Source organism: Pygocentrus nattereri, chromosome 2, assembly GCF_015220715.1.
Source record: "Pygocentrus nattereri isolate fPygNat1 chromosome 2, fPygNat1.pri, whole genome shotgun sequence".
NCBI lineage: Eukaryota > Metazoa > Chordata > Actinopteri > Characiformes > Serrasalmidae > Pygocentrus > Pygocentrus nattereri.
Window position 1 is genome coordinate 44,688,508 of NC_051212.1, and position 19,567 is coordinate 44,708,074.

The 19,567-nt window shown below is 37.5% G+C and overlaps 1 gene segment (V, D, J or C); it reads left to right on the plus strand.

The window, feature by feature from the left end:
• The first annotated feature begins 4,478 nt into the window (after positions 1 to 4,478).
• On the plus strand, positions 4,479 to 7,955 carry LOC119264969. The segment is given in 3 exon segments: positions 4,479 to 4,518; positions 4,605 to 4,944; positions 7,937 to 7,955. Coding segments are annotated over 3 exon segments (399 nt in total).
• Positions 7,956 to 19,567: the final 11,612 nt, after the last annotated feature.

Genomic DNA, 19,567 nt, shown 5'->3' on the forward strand with positions numbered 1-19,567 from the left:
GATCTCTCAACTTATATCTCAATGGAATATTTAGCTTTATATTATTACTTAATAAAAGTGAAAAAATCTAGAAATTTGTTGAATAACCCAAAAGTCTTATACAATATATATTCTATGGTGAATCCATGGGACCTACTTTCTAACACATTTCATTAATTTTGTCTTTTCCATGGAATATTTTTCTAGAAAGGTGTTTACAGTAAAGTATCTTTGTAGTGTGACCTGGAAAATTGATTGTGTCCCACTGAAATTCCCCCAACACACTGCACTCTAACAACGTTTGCTATTTAATCATGCAAGACTGTATTGAGGAACAGTTTCTTTTCAACACAAAGAGATAATGATGGAAGTCTAGTAGAAGAGGCAGGCTTAGTCTACATTTGTGATATTGATGCGAACTATGCATTAGTAAGAGGAGGCTGAAGTGAGGACCAAATAAAAAGTGTCAAAAATTGGAGACTGAAGCAATCTGCACATTCAGAAAGTGAGTCTACACACAAATAAAAAGCTCCTTTTCAAATACCCAGGTCAAATGCATGTGTAAGTGCAAGCACAGCATATGTGCTTTAATGAAACCACAGTATGTGGCTGCCCATAGGACCTTATGCTAACTATACAAGGTCACATGGTGCAGTTTAAAAGGTGCAAAGAACTAACAGAACCATCCATATTCAAGAAGTTCAAAACAAGACATAGTTGATATAGTTTGAAGATGCCTGGTGGTCTTTATATTGTGTGTAAATTCCATGATGAATGGACCCAAAATGACTTGGGTAAAATTCTGGTTCCATTGACTCACATTAAAAGTAAAGCATGTTTTTTGTTGCATCAAATGCAATTATACAGAAAGGTCATTCTACAGAAACATCCATTTATGTGTCCCTAGCATTTACAGATATATTGCACTTGGAAAAACATGTTAGGGTTACAATTTATTTTAACAGTTATTTTAACAGTTACACCTTCTTGGTCCGTCAATTCAGCGATATTGTTTAAATCAGTCATATAGACCTCCAAGCACCACAGAAGTGCTCATCCTCACAGTCATGTGTAAAAGGTGAGGCCATATTTTGAGGTTAAAAAAAAAATTTTTACAAAAAAAAGCAACATTTTTCTGCTATTTTAACTGCAATAATCTATACATGCCTATGAAAAACATGATTTAAATGACATAAAGAAAACAAATGCTAAATACATAATATCAAATATATAATGAAAGTTGTTGTCCCCAGGATTCCTGTCACTAGAGTTACCACATAACGAAAATCTATTATTTTGAAATAAAAATCACACTGATGACATCACTTGATCTCCCTTTACCTGTTTTCTGAGGATCCATGAAAAAAGCACATGGTAAGTCCCCTCTGTCTTTTCAGTTATCAGAAATGTTCTCCTTTAGCTCATAATTTCACATGAAGCTTTTATTTGAAGTCACTGTTGTGACCTACTTAATTCTTAGATAACTGAAAAAATAGAATACAGATGGATTAAAATTGACAATATGTGGTTTGATGCTCTGTAGCAGACATTTTGTAAAAATGCTTTTTTTCATTAAAAATGTCACTGGTGTTACTGTCACACCTGTCCAGGGTGTATCCTGCCTTCTGCCCAATGACTGCTGGAATCGGCTCCAGCACAACCCATCCACTCCCCAGCCCCCACCATGAACCTGAGGGAGAAGCAGCTTAGAAAATGTGTGTGTGTGTGTTACTGTCACTGTCACTGGTGTTACCTTTCTTGTTTGTAACACCAGTGTGGATTGGTAACACCAGTGAGTATTATGGATAGGTAGAAAAGTGGACTTTTCTGTAGAATGACCCAGGAGCACTGATGTTATCCACCACATGTATAGAAAAGCATATTGTTACATACTGGGATGTAATTTATCATCAAAATTATTAAAGTTGAAATTATGCCTCATTGGAAAGTGCAGAGACACTCCACACAAGCTCCAGCCACCAGTAGGTGCTCTAGCTTTGGTACCATGTTTTGCACAGTCCTCTAGAACCAGATATTATGTAGATGGTGTACCATTTTCGGCACAGCAGTGATAACAGAATGGGTGTAATATTATGCTGTTACAAGTGCACCCACAGTTACATGTGAATGTTTTTGCACCCCTGAGTCAGATCTCATGTTTTGTTGTGAAACAAATTAAAATTAGCATGGAAACAAATCTTAAATATGGAACATTTCTGAATATTTTAATTCATTATTACCTTAATTTTTTAAAATTGCCATTAGGTTTTGAAATAAATCTAAACATAAAATGTGAATCACTGCATGATCAGATGAAATGAGATCAGAGTTCAGATGCAGGAGCTTTATTGTGAACTAAGAGTAGGTGGAGCTACAAGTGTTAAGATACAGCACACACAACAGAGAGACAACACAGCTATGACTCTCTAATGCTGGAGATCTGAACTGTCACTCAGAACAATCATGCTGCTCTTCTCTGTTTTCATGGTTATATTCAGCATTGGTAATTCAGACAAGCTTAACACAATCCTTCAGGCTGTGTTTAATAAGCTTTAAAAATACGTCAATAGTGTAACATTATTTTCATGACTTTGTAGGTGAAAGTGTTGATCAGACCAAATGAAACCACTGTGTTAGTGAGTGAGGGCAGCAGAACCACACTGTCCTGCACATATGATGGATCTCCTTACAGTCTCCACTGGCATCAGCAAAAGCTTTGATCAAGACCAGAGTTCCTGCTGCTGATTAATAAACACACTATATTTGTCACTAGCGCTCAACAACCTGACCCCAGATTATCTGTTATACTCCATAAAAAGGATAATCGTGTGGCTCTGTTGATCTCCTCTGCTGCAGTATCAGACTCTGCACTCTACTACTGTGTTCTGCAGCCCACAGTCAAAGGAAACCCAGCTACACTGTTTAATGTGACTGAGCTGAGTCACACTTTCTCAGAAGTGGAGTTATTTTTACCTTAAAAACTCTCCGTGGCATCTAGTCAAAAATACTCCTGAAGTAACATGTCATGGTTGATAACAAACAAATAACTTACATATCCTATAATGACTTTAGGTTCCACTTATCAAATTATGGATTAAACCAAAATAAGGGACACAGCACCTTCACACTTTTATTCCTCGCGGGTTCACCCCAACACGACATGTGTAATATAAATGTGTGGGAGTGAATGGTGTGAAGTAATTGAAAATATGTTATTTAATTTGTTCTTCACAGAAAATGAGCAATGGCCAAGGAATCTTTTAGAGCCTAATGAGACAGAAATGAGGCCAGCATCAGGTTTCTGTTGGTCAGAACACATTTTATGATAATATTATTTATTTTTATAGATGCTAGTTTCAAAATTTACTTTAATAAAAAAAAAAAATACAAAAAACAACTTTGAGTCCAAATTTATTGAGCAATAAGCATGCATATTTTCAAAAAATCTACATAGATCTTAGCTTAGAACTTAGAACTTTATTCTATCATTCTTAGTCAAATTCCACTCCTCTTCTGAATCACTGACTCAAGCCCACCATTCACACTTCTGCCCAACACCTTAATTTCAGACTGTGAGAAAATTCTTGCAGCAGCCTTCAATTTATTTTAACCTGCTGCTTTCCATAAGAGCAGGTTTCCGGTTCAAAAACCAGGCCATAACTTCTTGATGCAGTCAATATCAGGCGAACGGACTAGTGGGGTTGGCTGAGGGGGGAAAGCAAGTCTACCATGTGTTTTGCAGTGGTGTCCCACAGGATCACAGATGTTTGGAAACAGAACAATATTACCTGCTAACACATAGAGATGTAATAAATGAATCTGCCAGAAGAGGGCAGACTTAATCCAGATTTTCTAAGACATTGAAACAGTTATGCAGCTGCAAGGGAATCTTCAGTAAAGGACCATTTTAACTTCCATATGAAAATACTTTGGCTTAATCATCAGGTTATCAGGTTGTCTATGGCTTTCATTATATAATGATTCAGCACACATATGTAAAAATATTGTATCAGCTGAATATACTGTATAGTTGAAGTCTTCATCCTGGATTTTGTAATCACTGGTATATATATATATATATATATATATATATATATATATATATACACACACAACCCCAATTCCAATGAAGTTGGGATGCTGTGTAAAACATAAATAAAAACAGAATACGATGATTTGCAAATCCTTTTCAACCAATATTCAATTGAATACACTACAAAGATAAGATATTTAATGTTTAAATAGATAAACTTTATTGTTTTTTGCAAATATTCACTCATTTTGAATTTCCCAACTTCATTGGAATTGGGGTTGTATACATTTGTGTGTGTGTGTATACACACAAATCATCTTCTTAGTTGAGATATAAAGCTTAAGTGACCTAATCTGCATTCCTCTGTTCTTCTAACAGATCCACTGACAAATGTAGGAGGAGTCTTTACATGTTTGAACAGTAGCACCAAATCTCTCCTCATTATCTGAACACTGGAACCACCATGATGTTTCTCTGCTCTCTGGCTGTCTTTATGATCGTGCTAGGTAAGTGCAGCTTACTACATTTGTGTCTTTGTAATTGACATTGTCTAACTTTAAACTCAAAAGTTTTTTTTTTCTCTTAACCACAGATGACTGTTCTGCACAGTCAATAGCACCACTGAGGAACAGAATGCTAGTTCATGCCCTTAAAGATGAGAAAATTACTCTTTCCTGCAAGTATGAGGGAACAGTCCAAGACCTACATTGGTATCGCCAGTATCCTGGATCCAGACCAGAGTTCCTGCTGATGATCTTACCATCAGAAATGAAAACTGTAATACCTGCAACTCCTCCATTCAAACACCTGGATGCTGACATTAGTCTAAGTGATAAAAGAGTGGATCTGTTGATCTCCTCTGCTGCAGTATCAGACTCTGCACTGTACTACTGTGCCCTGAGGCCCACAATGACAGGAAACCCAGCTACACTGTACAAAAACTACATTTTCTTCTTTCTTTCCATTGAGTTCAAATGTATTGTCTCCTTTCAGCATAATGGTAATTTATACAGTCTGCAGTGGAACTGTCAGTGTCTTGCATCCAGACCACAGTATGTACTAAATGCAGATAAACTAAGTAATAAGTTTCCCAAGACAAGTTTGACATGTTAATAAAAAATCTAAATTCTGTGAATGAATATCACTTTGGGTGCAATAATCATAATTAATCATATTCATAATTTCTGTCTTTATCTTTAAGAATGCTATGACATCCAACTCTGACTATGCTCTGATAGTAGTACTGTTGTCAAGACCACTAGATCCAAGTCAAGACTGAGACAAGGACACATCAAGTCCTAGTCAAGACCAAGACTTTTAGCAGTCGAGTCCAAGTCGAGACTGAGACCAGAAGCGGCCTAAGTTGAGACAAGACCGAGACCAGATTGAGATTGAGATATATTATAATTAATATGTAGACTAAACATTCTGATCTGCTCTCAGGGGATGTTTGAAACCAATAATGCTCAGTTAAGTCATCATATAAATATTAGTTCAGTAAATTCCAAAGTGTGCTCTTTTGCAAAAACTAATAAACACGGCCACCAAAGCTGCTACCTGCTACTCGTTCAGCATTTCTGTTCCACCTTGAATGGTGCAGTAACATTTAAGCGTCTTATGTGTAGAAGAAGCTCCACAAAGAAGCTGGTGAATTGGAAGCCAACATCATGTCACAGAAACATCTGTAGACATCAAGATAACCTGAATAAATCCATCCTTAATCATGAAATACCTCCAAAATGAGCAGCTATGGGGCAGCACAGCAATACTGTAATCAGCCACTGGGGCTGTGGGACTACTGAATACGTCTCACTGGCTGATCTAATTCTGCTTTCCAAAACACATACTTCCATACCTTCTAATGGGAGGGTGCTGGTTGTACATACTATTTAGTGCGCTGGTACACTGTTTGGGATGCAGCAGAAGTGAAGCAGCAGGAAATCACAGCTGTTTAGATTTCAGCTCCCATTTATCATTTTGGAAATGAATCCAATAATAAGGCAAGACACTTAAATATGCTCTGAATACTAGTTTTGAAACAAGCATCCCCCGCCCCCCTCCCAAAAGAGCATGGTTTTGCTGCCTTTGCTTGGTCGGTTATGGCTTTATTATCTCATAAGAGACTATCACAGTGCTGTCGAATGAGCTTACTTACCAAAATGATGGAAGCATGACTGTGTGCCATCATCAGAACACTCTGAATCCAGGGAGAGAAAACGCCAAAGAAGCTATAGTTAAGTGAATGCATGGGTGCTGTATCTTGAAAGTAGAAATTACACTTGAATAAAACCAAAAAGTATCTACATTTAAAGATAGATTTAAAGTAAAAAAAAGCCAAAATAGTCCAAAGCATCATTGGATTCCAAATTTTGCTTCTTTCCCTTAGAACTAGAGGTTAATGTAACTATAAACATGAGAATATATCATTAAAATTCTCTGAACCACTCAAACTACATCTAGGTCTTAATGAATGTCACTCGGTCTGGTCTGTGTGTTTTAGGACACAGTATAAGTTAAAAATGAAACAGTCTTCACTGCTATGACCTGCCATTTCAGCAAACACCAGGGCTGGTGCACTCAGAGAAGGCATAAACTAGAGGACAGTGCATCTGTTTTCTGTTTTATGATGGTCATTGTCACAAAAAAAACATTGCTCACCTACTCCTGAGGTGGTTTGGGTATATTGATCCTACTTGCAGCATTCAGTACGACGGTACTGTGGAAAAGTCAGAGACCTCTCTTTATTTACTTAAGTTAAATTAAAGACAGTCAGTAAGTCATTAAATAATTTTCAAGCAACAGATACATGAACAGAAAACATATATAGTTCACTCCAATTAACTGGTTAAAAGTCAGAATTGAAAACTTGATTGAAAACATTTTTTTTTTTTTTTTGCTGAAATTTTACTGACTTGGACTAAAAATCGTTGAAAGACACTTTTGCGTTGAAAGACCCTAAACTTTATTTATTTTTTTGTTAAAATAAATGACTGAACATTCCATTTTATCACTAGCAAGACAATAACAATGCCTTCAAATCTTTCCCATTTTTTTTATTATTGAGTGTTTCAATAGTGACAATCTTCACTCATTTTAAGGAAACTCACACTCACTGTTCATGACTAGCAAACACATTTTGAACAGCTGTACACCCATAAAATAGGAGTTTTCAATAAAACACACAAATGTTTATTTATTTGCAGGAAATGTGTTTGTCTATTCCCTTTTCTCAGTAACAGCTTCTTCACAGCTACATATAATTTTGCACATTTCCCTTCATTATGAATGTGGACTAAGCTTCTTCAATCTCCACAGGAAGTATAGATGCTGCTGGGCTCTCTTGGCTATAGAGTTGGTGTTGAGGGACCAGGTGAGGTTATCTGTGATGTTGACACCGAGGAACTTGGTGCTCCTGACTATTTCCACAGCAGAGCTAGTGATGTTCAGTGGGAGGTGGTCACCTCGCACTCTTCAGAAGTCAACAACCATCTCCTTAGTTTTGTCTACATTCAGAGACAGGTTGTTGGCTCCACACCAGTCCATTAGCCGCTGCACCTCCTCTTTGTATGCTGACTCGTCATTCTTGCTGATCAGACCCACTACAATCGTGTCATCAGTGAACTTGATGATGTGGTTTGAGCTGTACTTTGCAGTAGTCATGAGTCAGCACAGTAAACAGCAGTGGACCGAGGACACAGCCCTGAGGTGCACTGGTGCTCAGTGTGGTGGTGCTGGAGATGTTATTTCCTATTCTGACTAACTGAGGTCTCTCAGATAGGAAATCCAGGATCCAGTTACAGAGGGAAGTGTTCAGGCCCATCAGGCCTGAATCAGTTTTCCAATCAGCTGCTGAGGGATGATGGTGTTGAATGCTGAACTGAAGTTTATGAACAGCATTCTGACATAGGTGTCTTTATTGTCCAGGTGGGTGAGAGCCAGGTGAAATGTGGTGGAGATGGCATTGTCTGTTGAGCAGTTGGGGCAATATACAAATTGCAGTGGTTCCAGTGAAGGAGGAAGCTGGTCTTTAATGTGCCTCATGACAAGCCTCTTGAAGCACTTCAGGATGATGGGAGTGAGTTCAATGGGACAGTAGTCACTGAGGCAGGACACAGAAGACTTCTTTGGCACAGGGATGATGATGGTGGACTTGAAGCACGTTGGAACGACTGCAGTGCTCAGAGAGATGTTGAATATGTCCGTGAGACCATCAGCCAGCTGTTCGGTGAGTTGTGATGGGTTTGGAGACAATAAAATCATCAATGCACGTGCTGTCACTGATTCTGTGTACTCCTCCATGTTGATGGAGTCACCGGTAGTTGCAGCTACTCTGAACATCTTCCAGTCAGTGTGTTCAAAACAGTAAGAAGAGCAGAGATAACTCCTGGTGGCCAGGTTCTTATTTGCTTCTGGTCTGGTTTGGCACGTCTGATGAGTGGTCTGAATGCTGGAATGAGCATCACAGAGATGCGATCTGAGTAGCCGTAGTGGGGGCGGGGCTCGGCCCTGTACGTGCCGGGGATGTTTGTGTAAACAAGATCCAGCACATTAGCCCCACGGGTTGCAAAGTCCACATACTGATGAAATTTGGGGAGTACTGACTTCAGATTAGCATGGCTGAAATCACCAGCAACAATAAACAGTCCATTTGGGTTTGTGTTCTGGAGGTCACTGATTGCGCTGTATAGCTTGTTCAGTGCGGTGTTAGCATTAGCACTGGGAGCTATATGTACCGCTATTATATAGAGTGAACTTAGCTCTCTAGGCAAATGAAATGGCCTGGCTCTGACAATCGAAAACTCCACCAGCTGTGAGCAGTGACTGGAGACTAGCACCATTTTTTTACATGCTCATAAATACAGCTCATCATCCACGTATCTGCGTCTTGGTAGTGTAAATAAAGAGTAACAACAATGCTCCCCACACTAATCACTGTCTATAAGTTTTAAAACAAATAGGTGTTACCAGTAGTTTGAATGCTCTCAGAGATACCAAATATAATCACATCAAATTTAATCTTATAAAGTTTTTAGCTAACCATAGTTTGACTTCTTCAATACAATCAAAAAAGCTGGTTATCGTCAGGTTTCAGTGGGGGTCATCTACATAACAGTGGTAAGAAATGCCATATTTCTGAAAAATTGTACGAAGTAGAAGCAATTATAAAGAAAATAAAATGGGCCCTAATAGGGAGCCTTGATGTAAGCCAAATAAAATGGGAGCTGATATCAAAATAAATCTGAACAGCAAATGTACGATCTTTAGAGTAAGAAAAAAACCAAGCCAAGGCTTTCCCCTGAATGTGATTTAAACTATCCAAGAGAATATTATGGTCAATTATATTGAATGCAGGATAAGATCACACATATTTAATGTGATCAAAAGAGTGCTAGGAATGCTCTAAGATAAGTTTGAACCACAGGTTCTTTATTTATTTATATATGTCTTTTTTTTTTTTTTTAAGAAACAAGGATATGCTTCTACAAATAAAAAAATATAACTTCTTTTGACAATACACACACACACACACACACACACACACACACACACACACACACACACACACACACACACATATATATATATATATATATATATATATATATATATATATATATCTTTTAAACAATGACAAAATCAATTTTTTAAGCCAAAGGACATAAGATATAATCTTCCAGTTTAAAATTTCCAGAACACGGTATGTCCTGCTTTAAACATCAAAAGTGGAAAGGTATAACATTAGCTAAGGGTAGGGCTCAGGTGTAGGCGGCTGCCTGCAGAGGAAGATTAAGGGCTCTACCACCTTATAAGTTAGGTGTCACTCCAAACACACACACACACACACACACACACACACACACACACACACACACACACACACACACACACACACACTCAAATCACACAAAGTGAAGCAAAGGAAAAAGCTTTAACTTTTTAAAGGCTGCTTTAACTGGAAAACAAACCAATGAAAGGTGATCTCAGACTGTTGAACATTACAGTAAAGCTGTATAATCATCCATGGTCATAAAATGGTAGGCATTGTGGTCTAGGAGGTGGAGTCCCCCCGATACTGTTGAAATGCTTTCTTCCTGCATTTTAAGTGTTCCCTTCAGCTCTTAGTCTGTGACTAAACTCAGAGGATCTCCCATCATGCTTCTATTGTCACATTTTATTTTGATAGTGCTTGTAGGTGAGTATGAAATATACATACTACAGTTGATACATCTTTCTAAATACTTTATAACACCAGATACTTCATATTTTACACCTCAAAAAAGGCACGAGAGTCTGTATAACCAGTTACAGTGGTTTTAGATTTACAGTCCTGGCTTGGTTGTAAAATGTTTTTTCTCTTTTATATCAGGTGGGGTTTATTCCATTGATCCATTGGAAACTGAAAAGCAGGTTTCAGTGGGTGACAGTGTTTCCCTCTCCTACAGATACAGCACCAGCAATGTTATCTTTTATTGGTATCGCCAGTATCCCTCATCTAAACTGGACCTTGTCCTGTATATGTATGAATCAGGGAGTGTGTGGGGTTCTCCACCACCTGGCTTCTCTGCTAAGGTTCAGAACAAAATAGTGAATTTGGAGATCTCCTCTGCTAAATTATCAGACTCTGCACTCTACTACTGTGCTTGGAGGCCCACAATAACAAGAAACCCAGCAACGCTGTACAAAAACTGACTGTGTGATGAGGTGATGTGGTTTTGTATTGGGTTTCCTGACAGGTGTTGCTCTCTTACTCAGCCAAATCCACAGAAAATGTGGTTGATAAGTTTGAGTTCATGAGTTCATCATCAACTTTCTTTTGTACTGAGAGCAATCTATAAGCTTTGGTAGAAAGCACTTCTTTTTGAGTTCATTTACATCTGGTCACTTCACATATCTTGAGTATCAGGATAAGGCTAAGCCACATAAAATGCAAGTGTAAACACACCCAGGATACATTTAAAGCACATGCAAATCTGATCATTCAAACCACTTCAAGAGGTGGACTTAGAAGCATTTCAGCCACATATCACATCAGTGTAAATACATCCATCTCTCCAACACACATTAGACAACCAAAACAGCCTCCCAGTACAACCAAACCTCCTCATGCAGTACATGTGATCCATGTCTGTGAGGAATATATATTTATATCATGGAGGACACACATGGTTGAGGACCGAACGAAACAAAATCCTTAATAGCAATATGGACAGACACTACTGCGTGAAACAAACTGCAGACAGAAACTGCAACCATGCAACATTCAAAACAAAACTAAACAGCTTTGGTTGCTGCATAATTAGTGGATTTGCGCATTCCATCCCACACAGCAATCAAATTTCAGTCTAACTGGAGATGCATTTGAATACTAAATGTAAATGCATGTGACTAAAATCTTATCAGGATGCAATCCAGATACTAATCACATGAATTGACCAGATGTAAATAGGGTCTTAGGCATTTGTCGTAATCTCTGGTCTTATTTTCACCTTGGAGGAATTCCCTAGTCCTCCAAACAGAGCCCCTTCAGCTGTGTGACATTTGAAGGTTTTCCTGCATGCACTGCCTAACAAAAGAAAGTCTTCTTCCGCATTTCTGTGGACTTCAGGACAGGGCTTTGACTTCATTAACCCATCATTTCTTCTTTTTAAGACCTTTTGTGGACCTATTTTTGTCTTGGTGCAAGGTCTGCTTACAGTTCATCTTCAGCTTCTGACAGATGTCCTGAGTGTAGAACTCATCATTGACAATATGAGGCCTAACAAAGTGAGCAAACACTTATTTCTAGAGCTACTATATATCACAAACCAATCCGTGAGTAGTCGTTTTCATTATCTGCTGTTGTGCACACCTCCTCTATCTTACTGCTCCATCCAAATGGTTTTCTAGTTCACATCACTAACGTTATTTGACTCTGTCATCTAAGAATGAGCAGTGAAAGAAAGCGATGACACTTTTGTGAAGGTACACAACTGATTGATGTAAATCTGCAATGTATACTGGACTTTACGATGGTCAAGAAGTCATCATATTATGATATCATTACAACAAATATCATAAATAAATATTAGATATACTGACAACATTAAAGATTATTGCAGAACAGTTATTCCTGTCTAAATACTCAGAGATGTAATGATGAAAGTCCACCAGATGAGAGCAGGCTTAATCTTGCTTTGCTGAACTGAGATGAGATTATAAGGGGATGCTGAGGTAAACAGCACTTTAATTGTAGCGTTCCCCAAAAGGCTGTGGCTTCTGTTTCTCTTTATAAATTAAGTTCAATTGCAGGTCATTTTTAATGCAATACTGATCCAAAGGTCTTATCATTTTTAGTCAAATTTCAGTCAATATCACCATCGGAAATAAAATGCAGGTTCATGCCATTGAAGATAGAGACAATTCTTCTGTCTTGCAAGTATGACAGCATTTTGAACAGTGCTGGAACAGCATATGAACAAAGCCTAGCACCAAGTCTTTCTCTGCTCTGAGCTTGAGGAATGTTATTCTGCCTGGACATTGAGTAATTTCACCATTCAACTATTCAGTGAATTGTGAGACACAGGTGCACAGCTCTGAAACTACTCTATCCTGAACTAACTAACCTGTAAAAAGCTTTAAATGTGATGGCTATTCTCACTCCATGTGTTGTGTGTAAAATGTATAAAGCAGTAATCGCTACTGTCACAACAAACCTGCATCACCATAAAGAATATTTTAGGGAATTAAAGATCAGATTAAATGCATTTTGTTTTTGTAAGCCTATGTAAATATCCCAGGTAAATCCCAGGTTTATTACATAATAAGCTTTAATATTCAGTAACTACAGGGGCTTCAATGCAGAGTGGTGAATCTTTGCTTAGGTTGAAGCATGTGATAAAACTTTGGGCCCACAATGTATTAGACAGTGTCCTCACTGAGATTCCTCCAGCACACTCACACACCACTCACACACCACCACTACGTTTCCTCCTCAACCCAATTATATGTAATAGAGATTTCAGTGAGGAGCTTTTTTCATTTATCTCAATTTAGCCCACATGCAATGATCAAAATCTGCCAGAGGAGGGCAGGGTTAATCTACATTTGCTGGAATGAGGCAAGAATGTGCAAGCTGAAGTGAGCGACCAAGTTACACAACTTATAGAAAACATGAGACTGTAGTTTAATCGTGGCAATCCCAGCATTCTGGCTTCTGTTTCTCATTTTAAATGATACTGAGTGGCAATAAAGCCTTTATACAGTACTAATGTTGAATACAACACTAAGTCATGAATATGAAAAAATGGGTTATAAGTTTTCTCCCACATATACATCTGATTCAGAAAGCTGTAATAATGTGACTCTGTTAGTAAATATTCATTCAGCACGTTTGAGGATTGTGCGTCCATTGACACACTACAGATGTACGCCAAGGTTGAAACACCTGCAGTCAAATGTCGTGTTTTGTTGATTTTCTCAGCAAATATAAATGACCAGATATATAAATATATTTTTGAAAAATGTATGATTTTCCTCCCAGTATGCTAAATTCAGCTAAAAACAGTAATCATGCATTCATATTTGCAGAGGTATTCTCTTTAGCAGTGGTGGACAGTAAATAAAGTGGTGGACTAAGTAAATGTAATTAGTTACTGTACTTAGGTACTTTTTTCATGTATCTTTACTTATTTCCATTTTGAGTGACTTTTTACTTTCACTCCACTACATTTCAAAGCCAAATATCTTACTTTTTACTCCACTACATTTTGAGAAATCTGTGGTTCCTTTTGGTTTATGTGTGTATAAAAATGTAACATGTCAAAACAAAAGAAGTGCAAAGCCAGAACACCAATCAGGGCACAGCGGTCACTTTGTTCTGAGCTTGTTTTGACCTGTTGGTCATACCAACCCAGTCCAAGCACACGGTTCAACATCAGTGCAGCAGCGTAAAAAATTTGGGAGCACATACATCACCTAAATGATGGAACTAACCTAACTTTGTGTAAATAGACCACAATATAGAAAAATGTACACACATGCAGTTGTGACTGGCATGTTTCTTTTTTTCTGAATTCATACAAACACTTTCATTTTTCATTTAGTTTTGGTTAGTTTATGTTTATGAACAGAGACCTACAGATCAATATAGTAAAGGAAAACTTCTTTGTGAACCTGAGTTTAAAGTTTTAACTTGTAACTAATTTACAAAGTAATCTTAAACTGAAACTTTGCATGTTTGTAAAAGTGATTTCAGAGCCGCTCGGTTCTCCCTGATGGAAACTGTTTGCCTTCAGTTTTTTGTGCTTATGATCATTTTAATAGACGTCAGTGTCACTAATTAATGATATTCTATTAAACGACTGGTTTACCAAGAGTGACGCTGGAGGATTTTCCCCTAAAATGAGTTCAGGAACTTTTACATATGACTGTATATCTGCACCGTTGATTAAGTTCACATCTATTTAAAACACATTTGAATCATTACCACAAATTCATGGCTGGATTTAAACAGCATAGAAAACCACACACACTAGCTGCCCCTAGTTGCTCTAACATTAATAAATACATATTTTCTGTGAGTTCCTTTAACATTTTGTGCAATTCTTCCTCAAATCAATACATAATAAAGGAGTTTTTATGTATTTCTTGGTATGTGCCCCACAAACTGCATATTCATAACTAACACTAGGACAGAATGTGTTTAATTTGCTACTGAAACTGACACAAAAAGCTTTATACATCTGGAAGATTAGTGAACTGTGTTATTCTTCTGATCTGCCTCCCTCTGTTTTTATAACAGATCCACTGACAAATGTAGGAGGAGTCTTTACATGCTTGAACAGCAGCACCACATCTCTCCTCACTGTCTGAACACTGGAACCACCACGATGTTTCTGTGCTCTCTGACTGTCTTTATGATAATACTAGGTAAGTGTGGATATTAATATTTTTTGTTTCTTTGTGGTGATGTGTCTGACTGAATTTGTGATAAATTAGGGTGGACAGCAATTTATATGTCATACAACACTGATGCAAAATATGATTTCTTTTTCCTCACAGAAAATTGTTCTGCACAGTCAGTAGCACCACTGGACAACAAAACACAGGTTCATGCAGTTGAAGATGAGATAGTTACTCTCTCTTGCAGGTATGAGGGTAGAGCAGACAATCTGCAGTGGTATCGTCAGTATCCTGGATCCAGACCAGAGTTCTTGCTGCTGAAATATCCAGGAGCAGGTGGTGTAGTCCCTGCAGACCCTCCTTTCCCACGACTGGATGCTACACTGCATAAAGATATAGTAAATCTCTCAATTTCCTCTGCTGCAGTATCAGACTCTGCGCTCTACTACTGTGCTCTGAGGCCCACAGAGACAGGAAACCCAGCTACACTGTACAAAAACTCACTGCAGTAAAATGCTTTGGGTCTTTTTTTCATTGGATCTCTTGTCAGGAGTTACTGTAGCTATTTATATTGTGTACACTTTATATAGAGTTTCCACTTCCCCTAGATGTCGATGTTCAGCCAACACATGTCTGGAGTCCAAATTTAGTTCTTTGGTTTAGAACAGGAGCTGTCAAGCTTTAAGTTACCACTTAAACTGTAACTCAAGAATAACTCATTAAAGGACTGATCTAGAATCAGGTTCCTCTGTATTATGATGGTCATTGTCAAAAAACCTGACTGTAGATAAGCACCTACTGTCTAAAATATCAATATATTTTCTTAGTAATATAACTGAATGAAAGTGCAGGAATTTTATATCAATAATACTTGAGTAATATATATACTATATGTAGTAATGTTTAATAAGGTATGAGGCTTCAATAAATAATACACATACATATATTTTAACTGTACCATGATGTCCTGCATTATGGCATCATAGTCATTACTACACAGACATGTTTTTAACTGTACTTTGATGTCCTGCATTATGACATCATAATCATTACTACACAGATGTGTTTTTAAATGTACTTTGAAGGCCTGAATTATGACATCATAGCCATTAATACACAGACATGTTTTTAACTGTACATTGGAGCCCTGCACCATGACGTCATAGTCAATACTACACAGACAGGTTTTTAACTGTACATTGGAGCCCTGCACTATAACTTCATAGTTATTACTACACAGACATATTTTTAACTGTACCGTGATGTCCTGCATCATGACATCATAGTCATTACTACACAGACACGTTTTTAACTGTACTTTGAAGCCCTACACTAGGACATCATAGTCATTACTACACAGACATGTTTTAACTGTACTTTGAAGGCCTGAACTATGACATCATAGCCATTAATACACAGACATGTTTTTAACTGTACTTTGATGTCCTGCATTATGACATCATAGTCATTACTACACAGATGTGTTTTTAACTGTACTTTGAAGCCCTGCACTAGAACATGATAGTCATTACTACATAGACATGTTTTTAACTGTACATTCTAGCACTGCACTATGACTTCATAGTCATAACTACACAGACATGTTTTTAACTGTACTTTGAAGCCCTGAACTAGGACATCATTGTTATTACTACACAGACGTGTTTTTAACTGTATCGTGATGTCCTGCATTATGACATCATAGTCATTACTACACAGACAGGTTTTAACTGTACATTGAAGCCCTGCACTATTACATCATAGTCATTACTACACAGACATGTTTTAACTGTACTTTCTAGCACTGCACTATGACTTCATAGTCATAACTACACAGACGTGTTTTTAACTGTACTTTGAAGCCCTGCACTAGGACATCATAGTCATAACTACACAGACATGTTTTTAACTGTACTTTGAAGCCCTGCACTAGGACATCATAGTCATAACTACACAGACGTGTTTTTAACTGTACTTTGAAGCCCTGCACTAGGACATCATAGTCATTACTACACAGACATGTTTTTAACTGTACTTTCTAGCACTGCATTATGACATCACAGTCATTACTACGCATACATGTTTTTAACTGTACATTGAAGCACTGCACTATAACTTCATAGTTATCACTACACAGCCATATTTTTAACTGTACCGTGATGTCCTGCATCATGACATAGTCATTACTACACAGACAAGTTTTTAACTGTACTTTGAAGCCCTACACTAGGACATCATAGTCATTACTACACAGACATGTTTTAACTGTACTTTGAAGGCCTGAATTATGACATCATAGCCATTAATACACAGACATGTTTTAACTGTACTTTGATGTCCTGCATTATGACACCATAGTCATTAATCACAGTCACCTTGTGGAATATTCACACGTATCCACAGGAGCTTTAGGTGTTGCTCTGTTTGCCAGCCAGTCACTGCATTATCAGAAGAAATGAGATCAGAGCTGAGATGTGTGAGCCTTACTGTGAACTAAAAGTGGCTGGAGCTACAAGTGGTAAGACACAGTACACAACAATAGAGAGACAATACTGCTATTAATTTCTAATTTGATAAGTCATATGCAGGCATGAGCCATTCTTTTGGAGTCATTTTCAGGTTGGACGTATCATTTACAAGTTCAGTTTCAACTTTCTGACAGATTTCCTCAATGTGTAATTTTTTGACTCTACACTTAAGCCCAAAAGATAAAACTTATTATAATTTATGTTTCTCAATAATATTCAACAAACCTAAATGAATTAAATACCATTTAATTTAAGTGCATGTAGACTTTATGCAATTCTTTTACATACCATTCATCCATTCATCCATTTTCTAAGCCGCTTCTCCCTCAGGGTCGCAGGGGGGTGGGGTGCTGGAGCCTATCGAGCGGAAGGCAGGATACACCCTGGACAGGTCATCAAGTCCATCGCAGGGCAGACAGAAAATGGATGGATGGATGAATGGTATGTTTCTTCTTTTACATACCATTCATGTATTTCTAATTAATATTACCTTCAGAATTCACAGCACAATTACTTAGACTGTGTAAATGTAATAAATGATAATACATGCTAAATTCACAAACATTTATTGTAGTCCAAACTGCATTAAATAGTATTTGCTGAGTCACATTACAAGACCCATGTTTATATATTTCAGCTGTGATCAAATCCCCTGGATTTGAATTTCTATTCACTGGCAACTGAATTACTAATTAAAGCAAAAGTTTTATGTGCACAATATACCTATTGAGGTGCAGCTCTCATGCTAACGCTATTGAATATTAATTGAATTATTGAATATTAATGGAATTCATCTTTATATACTGCTTCACAATAAATCACTGCCATTGTTTTTTAATCTACCTTTTGTACCGGTTAACATGACAGCAGACCTAGTAAGGTTTGTTGGTGTTTATCTAGAGTATCTCTCAAAATAAGCCAAATGAAACATTAATATATGATGAAAAACAGTAAAAACTAAACGTAAGTACCAGCCTTGCGACCAGATCTGAGCTCATAGTACGTCACTGAGGAGCCCTTGAGCAAGACACCTAACCCCCAACTACTCCCCGAGTGCTGTGGATAGGGCTGCCCACCGCTCTGGGCAAGTGTGTTCCCTTCACTGCCCCCAGTGTGTGTCTTCACTAGTGTGTATGTGGTGTTTCACATCACAGATGGGTTAGATTGTGGAAGTGAAATATCCCTGTTGTGGGACTAATAAGGGTCTCTTGAAAAGAGTCATTTCATGTCCACCATGACAGCTGAAGCAATTTCCTGGTTGATGATGTGTTTCCTGTTACTATTGCACATGCAATAGTCTCCTAATAAGATTTAGTGGTACAATCTAAGTCTTATTCAATTCCATTAACTCATTTTTTGATTTATCCAAATTGGGTTGCTTCTAATGTATATAAATAAGTCAAGTACATTTTTATGTTTTTTAATGAGTTTTATGTAATATATTTGCTTAGTGTTTATGATGGCTATAAATAGTTTTTTTTTTTTTTTGAGTGTGCCAGTACTAATGCAAAGAGCAATAACTTAATTCAAGCACTGCCATGTATTGCAAATGACTACTTGAGGAGCCATCTAATCTCTACTACAAACAGTTTGTCTTAAAATAATATGGTCATTTCAGCTCCGTCTATAAACTCTCTGGTTTATCTTACATTACTGCCAATGTCAGTTGGGTCTCTCATCCAAGAACAAGGGGCAGAAAAATAGGATGAAGCTTTATATTTTGTTAAGCTACATATATGAGCCCATGTACATTTACATTGTGCAATGAACTTTTCATCCATTTCCAGCATTATTTCTTGTACAATAAGTACAATTAACATTAACATGACAAGCTGAACTATCGGCCAATAAAATAAAACGCTTCACTGACATGAAGAAATAGTTTGAATAATAAGATTATATTATTACAACAATCTCATAATGAGCAAAATTAGATACATTGACCCAGTTTAGGATATATTCATTTGTCACCTCCTGTAGCTGTGATTTTATTGCAGAACAGTTAGCGCTGATTAACACCTGGGTGTAATGATGGACATCTACCAGAGGAGGGCAGATTGGCTGGATTCAGTTTAGTTATGCTTTTGTAAGACGACGTTAAAGGAAAGGATGGAAATATGTATTCAGACAACACCATCCACCACAT